Source organism: Mastomys coucha, unplaced genomic scaffold, assembly GCF_008632895.1.
Source record: "Mastomys coucha isolate ucsf_1 unplaced genomic scaffold, UCSF_Mcou_1 pScaffold6, whole genome shotgun sequence".
NCBI classification, from domain to species: domain Eukaryota; kingdom Metazoa; phylum Chordata; class Mammalia; order Rodentia; family Muridae; genus Mastomys; species Mastomys coucha.
Genome location: NW_022196912.1, coordinates 87,128,538 through 87,136,277, shown reverse-complemented (window position 1 = coordinate 87,136,277; position 7,740 = coordinate 87,128,538). Strand labels below are relative to the sequence as shown.

General features: G+C 41.7%; 1 protein-coding gene across 1 annotated transcript in view; it reads left to right on the top strand.

Annotated features, from left to right (window-relative positions):
• Positions 1 to 1,282: 1,282 nt before the first annotated feature.
• Ccdc175 (coiled-coil domain containing 175) overlaps positions 1,283 to 7,740 on the top strand; it is an 87,462-nt gene continuing 81,004 nt past the window's right edge. Inside the window, exons 1-3 of the mRNA XM_031355857.1 lie at positions 1,283 to 1,489; positions 5,359 to 5,444; positions 6,587 to 6,698. Of these exons, the coding sequence (XP_031211717.1) occupies positions 1,330 to 1,489; positions 5,359 to 5,444; positions 6,587 to 6,698 (358 nt within the window). The 5' untranslated portion in view covers positions 1,283 to 1,329. The remainder of the gene's footprint in view (positions 1,490 to 5,358; positions 5,445 to 6,586; positions 6,699 to 7,740) is intronic.

The following is a 7,740-nucleotide window of genomic DNA, read 5'->3' as shown; positions in this document are numbered from 1 at the left end:
GATGAAGATGAAGATCAGATTAGAATGGTTCAATGTTTGTAATTCCAGAAAGGAAGTTCACCAAAAGAATGTGCTACAAAGAGAATAGAAGCTAAGGAGGGAATGTCAGAAAACCACCAACACCATGTATGGTACCCACACCCCCATGTGTGGAGGATCTGCAAACTGTCAGAGTTCTGGAACCTTCTCCTGCCAACTCTCGGGCCCCAAACCTACTGACCTGCAGTCTGCTGTGGCAGAAATGAGTCCTCCCCTGGGCAGTAGCAGAATGGCTTCTTCACCTTAATTCTTCCTAGTGGCTCCTATTGGTTGAACTTACCCAGATACCAATCTACAAGAGAGTTTGGGGAATGGGCCTTCCAAAGTGGAGAACACGGAGAGGCAAGAATAGATCTGAATATGATTAGACCAGATCTCGCAAAAAGAAAGTACCCATGACAGTGCCCCCAGACTGGATAAACCTCGCCTGGATGAGAAAAGTCAAGACTCTGGAGCTCTTTCCACTGTTGATATGTTGAGGCCTCTTTCAGGCATTGTAGCATGATGGCTTATGGCAGGCTCAGGGTGTTCCCTGGAATGTGGACCCAGATACTCACCTCAAAGGACTGCAGTGGTTAAATGGGTCACGGGAGAGGGATTCAGAACAGGATGGAAAACATAACCACCAGTGGATAGTTAGATGATAATGATATTACAATCAGCAAGACTTCAGATTCATCGCCTGCAAAGAAACCTTATATGGGGGGGAGGGGGTTCAATTGCCTTGTTAGTCTCTAGATAGGCAGAATTGATCATCACGCTCAACCCTGAGCCTGATGCTGGAGATGCAGGAAAACATTAGTCAAGGCAGGCCATCAAATAGCTCGCATATGGATAAAAAGCAAAATGTGCTCAGGAACAGAATAGAGGAGAGTAAAAACCAGGTGGAGTGATTCAACAGACTCTTCACTGTTGTCTTCCTGTGACCTTGGAAATTCACTTAGTCACTGAAACCTCAGTTTCCTCCTCTGTAGAATGGTATCTTTAAGACTGTCTTTACAAGTCACTGTGCAGATTAAGAGAGCTACTCTACAGAAAGGCCAGAGGCATTCAGACGTGGTCCTTGTGATTCCTAAAAGCAGTCTGTAAGAAAGGTAAGAATAGGAAAGAGTTGCTGAGTAGTCATCCAACAAGGACCACTTAGGCTTTGAGGGTAACATTAGAAAGCCAAAGGAGGTTTCCACCTCGGATGGGGGCCACAAGGGGACACTTGGAGACGTCAGCGTCGTCGTTGCCCTGGCAACAGTGGTCCTCTCACTTCGGTCGGTGCTGACAGCATCAACAAACAAGATGGCCGTGCGCTCCTGGACCCCCGACCAAGGGTTTGTCAACAAGAAGTTGGTGCGGCCAGCCTCGGTCTCCACAAGCCTGTCCCTGGAGCGATGCACCTTCCCCAGTACCTTGGGCTCCTCTGTAGCGGCCAAGGCGCTAGAGCAGCTCTTAGTTGTAGGTGAGAAGTTCCACGGAGGCCAAGGCCAGGAGCCACGCCCCCCCTTGGAGATGGTGGTCTGTCTGGCTCTTGGCAGGAGCCTGAGCAGACACTCTTCTCCTGAAACCCAGGACATCCCTGGCCGGGGTCTAGCCTTCTGTTCCTCCTTGGTGGTGGAGATGGGCGACAGGGAGAGGCTAAGTGTTCATAGCTTTTGCTCAAGCGCGTCTGGGTTGATGAATTGCTATAACCACCGGGTGTACCATGCCATCAACTGGGACCTGCATGTCTGCTTTCCACTTAAGCCTCTTCTTTTTCCTTCATGGGTTTAACACCTTCAAGCCTTTACCATGAAAAACTGAAGACCTTAAAAGACAAGTAGGAAAAGGACTGCTTAAGAGACACCTGTTTGTTGTAATAGGCAAAGAAAGGTAAATAAAAGAGAGCGTTTGGGAAATTTGAACCAAAAATTATCTTTTGTAGAATCAGGCTAACACACTGTATGCTCTTTGACTCTGAGGTCTCCCACAGGCTCCTGTTGTACAAGCTTATTTCCTGGCTGTTGGGCTGATTTTAGGACGCTGTGAAATCTTTAGAAGGTAGGGCTTGGCTGAGAGAAGTCTGTCACTGAGCAAAATGTGTGGGGACTTTGAAGATTTTTAACCACCCTCTAGTTCTGCTATCTTTCTGGTTCTTGAGAACATCTTTCTCAAGCCCCTGCTGCAGTGAACCAAGGTTCCTCTGCTATGCCTTCCCTACCACAATGGACTGGAACCTTCTAAACCCTAAGCCAAATAAAAATTCCTTCCCTAAGTTGATTCTTTTAGGCATTCTGGTCACGCCATTCAACAAATGTAACACCTATTCCGTTAGAAATCATAATCGGTTAGTCCAAGAAGGGCATTTCTTGTTGAGCACAAAGGCACTTAGGGCCTTTAGAGCAAGCTGTCTCATTGTTTCACTAAGATCCTTGTATTGCTTCAAAATAATCATAGCTATTTCTGTGAATGTGCCCCAGGTACAGTGATTTCTCTTTCACCTTCTTAGAGGACTGAATTTAATGTCACCCTTCTCATTGGATAAGCAGAGGCAAGTATTTCCATGGAAAAATGTTAGTCGTTAATGACACAAATTAACCCATGTGTAGCCAAGGTCATTGTTAGAACTTGGACCTTGAATTCTCTTCATGATTATCTCTAGATCAACACATCCACTTAACCCTGTTACTTATGCACAAATATTTGCATATGCTAATAACATCTGGAGACTTGGAAAGCTCTGTTCATTAGTGTGTCTTTTATTTATTCTTGGACACTTTTGTACTTGTATACATAGTGTCTTGATCATACCTATCCCTCACACCTCTCTCCAGCCCCTCTCAACACCCCTAAAGCATCCTTTTCCCACCTTTATTATTTCTCGTTTCTCCACCTCCCACTTACACAGAGTCCATTAGTGATGGATCTAGAATGATGACTGAGCCCATTGTCTCCACTTGTGCAGGTCTTGTCCAGGTGGCCGTAGCCGCAGAGAGTCTGGGAGCGGTATGATCATGTCTGGGAGATAATATGTCACAGAACTCTTGGAAGTTCTTCATAGGAAGAAACTTCATCAGCACTCCTTGACCTGGGTGTGGGAATCCCAGCACTTGTAAGGTGGAAGCAACAGGATCAAAAGGCCAAGGTTCTCGATCCTCAGCCTAATAGCAAGTTGAAGACAAGTTTGAGCTACAACTAAAGTTATCTATAAATATAAAGATTTCTTGCTCTGAGTTTAGTTAGAAAGTCTATAAATCTCAAGCCTTATTTTTGAGCAATAACAAATATGTGCTCACTTTTTCCATAAAGGAAAAAAAAAACGAAAGGAGACAGTACATGCTTGCCTCTTTAGCATACATGCTTCAAAATACATAACTATACAGAGTATATTTCTGTAGGAGAGTCCACGCTCCCTGGAACTGGGGCAGATGTTACAATTCATTCTACTGAAATGGCTATAAGTGTATGGGCCCTTGAATCCTACTGGTTGGTTCTAATCATATGTTTGGGCTTTGCACATAAAATATAACCTCAAAAGTCATAGGCAAGTCTTAGATTCTCATCTATACTATGAGAATCATTTTATTTTTTTAATTTTTATTTTTTTTTAGATATTTTCTTTATTTACATTTCAAATGTTATCCCCTTTCCTGGTTTCCCCTCTGAAAACCCTCTATCCTCTCCCCTCTCCCCTTTCTCACCAACCCATTTTCTTCCATTTTCTGGTTCTAGCATTCCCCTATACTGGGGCATAGAGCCTTCACAGGACCAAGGGCCTCTCCTCCCATTGATGTCTCACAAGGCTATCTTCTGCTACATATGTGGCTGGAGCCATGGGTCCCACCATGTGTACTCTTTGGTTGATGGTTTAGTCCCTGGGAGCTCTGAGGGTACTGGCTAGTTCATATTTTTGTTCCTCCAATGGGGCTGCAAACACCTTTAGCTCCTTGGGTCCTTTCTCTAGCTCCTTCATTGGGGACCCTGTGCTCAGTCCAATGGTTGGCTGAGAGGACCCACCTTTGTATTTGCCAGGCACTGAGAGAGCCCCTCAGGAGACAGCTATATCAGGCTCCTGTCAGCAAGCACTTCTTGGCATCCACAATGGTGTCTGGGTTAGGTAACTGTATATGGGATGGGTCCCCAGGTGGGCCAGTCTCTAGATGGCATTTCCTTCAGTCTCTACTCCACACTTTGTCTTTGTAACAACTTCTCCCATGGGTATTTTGTTCTCCCTTCTAAGGAAGACCAAAGTATTCACATTTTGGTCTTCCTTCTTATTGAGCTTCATGTGGTCTGTGAATTGTATCTTGGGTATTTTGAGCTTTTGGGCTAATATCCACTTATCAGTGAGTACATACCATGTGGAGAATCATTCTCTGTCATAAAAACATTTTGAGAGTACAGGGCTCTGGGTTGTGACTCAGTGATAAATCACTTGTCTAGCATGAAGGAAGTCTTAACTTCTGCTCTTAGCAGTGTAAAAGAGAAAAACAAGAGTTGGATGATGTAGATAAATCACAACAAAGCACATGAAACTGATCTCTCACACACGGGACAGGCCTAGAAACTTCAGTCTCTTTCTCTTCTTGCTTCTTTGCCTTTGATTCTTTCTTGCCACTCTTATTCAGTATATATCTTGACTTTACTATCTTTGCTTATATTTCATAATGTTCTATTCTTAGTACTCGCTGCTTAAAGAGGTTAAGGGGAAGGAGACCTCTTTGAGTACATCTGTGAACAAGGGGGGAGGGATGGAAGGCTAAGGGCATAACTACCCATTTGGGAATGTGCAGTCCCAGTCTTTGCTTCATGTTTACATGACACAAAAGACTCCTTAACTAAAGTGAGTTGTGGTATATTTCTGGCACAATGTAATTTTATATTCATTATATATATGTAATTATATAATGAATATAAATATATTTATTATGTAATTCAATATATAAATACATATATAATGAATATATATATATATGTGTGTGTGTGTGTAGATATAAACCATTTTAAACCTACATTTCCAGACATGTTAGCTTTTTCTCATTTGCAATTATTTATTGATATTTCATCTTATTGAAGTCTCTTCCTCTCATAGGGTATATCTACCAAGATGAATTTAATGAGAGATTTTCTTTAAGGATTTTGTGTGTATGTGTGTGTGCATGTATGGGTGTGTGTGCATATGTATGTGTGTGTACACTATGCAAGAGAAAACATTAAAAGGAAATTCAGAACACAATAGACATTCAAAATAGTCTAAGTTTCAACATTTGAACTGGGTCACAAAGGGTGAACCAAGTAGCATTTGAACAAATATGTAAGATATCTTAATTTTCTAATCTTTTTGTTTTCCAGAAAAATCTCTGCAAGGGGACTATTTCACGTGCAATGAAGAAGTTAAGACCTTTCTTAAGGACATTACTGTGGCTGTGAAAAAACTGGTATTGCATTATCTTTAAGATTTACTCTTTTTTTTTTTTTACTTTCAATTATACCTGTATTAACCTTTAATTTAGGAGTGACCCTGTTCAAGTTGCCTAAATAGGTGGACAGAAAAAAATATTTACCCTGAGTTAAAAAGTATTTTTCTGAGCAGGCAGTGGTGGCACAGGCCTTTAATCCCAGCACTTGAGAGGCAGAGGCAGGTGGATTTCTGAATTAGAGGCCAGCCTGGTCTACAGCGTGAGTTCAAGACAGCCAGGGCTACACAGACAAACCCTGTCTCGAAAAACACAAAACAAAACAAAATTTTTTTTCTTCAATTTACCAATCAATGTTAGTTCAAATTGTTGCTCAGTTTTTCCTGCAGAAAACTGAGTGATGGAGCATGTGCTAAAGATAAAGACAAGCCCAATTAGAAAAGGCCACAGGTATGCTGAGAGAGCCCAGGTAATAGTGGGTGGGCCACGTGAGCAAATGCTTACATAATACGTAAGCAATGGTTACACCAGCCAACCAACCTACCAACAACCAGTCAAGCAGCAACCAACACCACTGGGCAGGGCGAAGTATGGCCCCAAGTAACTCAGCTTCCTATAAGCAATTCCCTTCACGGATGGTAGCCAGTTGCTTAACATCTCTCTCACCAAAGCAGACAACTACATTATAGAACATGAGATATTCTTTTCTTATATAGGCCTGCCCCTAAGGAAGTCAGATTAAAGAAATGTTCCCAAATTTCCCTCTGGACACATCAACTTGGCAGCTTCGGATGGTGGCAAAAATGCCTTCTCAGCTGAAAGAGTAAAGTCTTTATTTAACCTTAAAAATGGTAAAAATCTATTACTTAACAAGAATCTGAGAAGGTAGAAAGGGCTGTAAAGTAAGAAACCTCAAATCCATAGATAAGCAACTCATTACTATATATTTTACATAACTATATACAAGAATGCAATCATTCCACATAGCCTCACTTCCGAATCCCTTGGGTGAATTCATGGGACCCTTCAAGCTGCTCCTTCCTTCCACTTACATTTTTCATGACGTTTCGACTCCCAAGCAGAAAGACCCTGTCTTAGGAAGGAAACATGATTGCTTCATTATGTTATCTTTTTTAAAAAAGCAATTTGATTTTTTTTTCCAGGAAGAAATGCGGAAAAACACAATAGAGCTGCTGGAGATTGAAAGCATGGAGTTGAGCAGACTCTACTTTCTGCTGGAGACCGTGCCCAACAGCATACGCAAGGAGATGGAAGGTACTTCTGACAGCATTGCTATGGGGAAAAAGAGAGCCAAGGGCTTCTAAACAAAGATGGAATAGCTGTGCCTGAACAAGCATCCATAGAAAGATTACCTAATGTGAACATTGTGTTCTGTAGCAATCCATCATGTTACTTTAGGTGGAAATAATACAGTATAATGAAATTCAATTTGCATAATTTTGTTGTTAAATTGACTAAAAGATAGATCAGCCCATTTCTGATTAATAGTTGCACACTTAAATTAGACTCTGTGGATGTCCTAATCCACCATTCTTTTTGTTTATAGGATGTTGGCAATTCTAGATACTTGACATAAGTAGTCCTGTTGTCTTAGTTAGGGTTTCCAATGCTGTAAAGAGACACCATGACTAAGGCAACTCTTATAAAGGGCAACATTTAAATGGGGCTGGCTTACTGGTTCTGAGGTTCAGTCCATTATCATCATGGTGGGAACATGGCAGCATCCAGGCAGGCATGGTGCTAGAGGCATGAGCTCAGAGTTCTACACCTTGTTCTGAAGTCAAACAGGAGAAGACTGGCTTCCAGGCAGCTAAGAGAAAAGTCTCTCAAAGCCCACCCCCACAGTGACATATTTGCTCTGATAAGGCCACATCTACTCCAGTGAGAACATGCCTCCTAACAGTATTACTTCTTGGGCCAAGCATATTCAAACCACCACACCTGTTCTGACTGGTTAAGTTCACTTAGCATAGTGACTGCTATTCATATGGGGAAGTGTGTCAAAATGAGCCTTTGCAAAAGGTTGAATAGCATTCCATTGTACATATCCCTTCTATTGCTGATGGACAGCTTCTTCCACCTTTTGACTGTAAGAGTAATGATGTTTTCAGTGTCCAAATGCACATCTGAACTCTGTTTTTAAATTCTTTTTGGCTCCATATCAATGTTGAATTGTATGATGATTCTTTTTTTTTTATTTCAGCCATCATACTTTTATATTTTTTATTATTTTTTATTAGATATTTTCTTTATTTAAATGTAAATTTCTCCTTTCCCAGTTTCCCCTCCAAAAAAC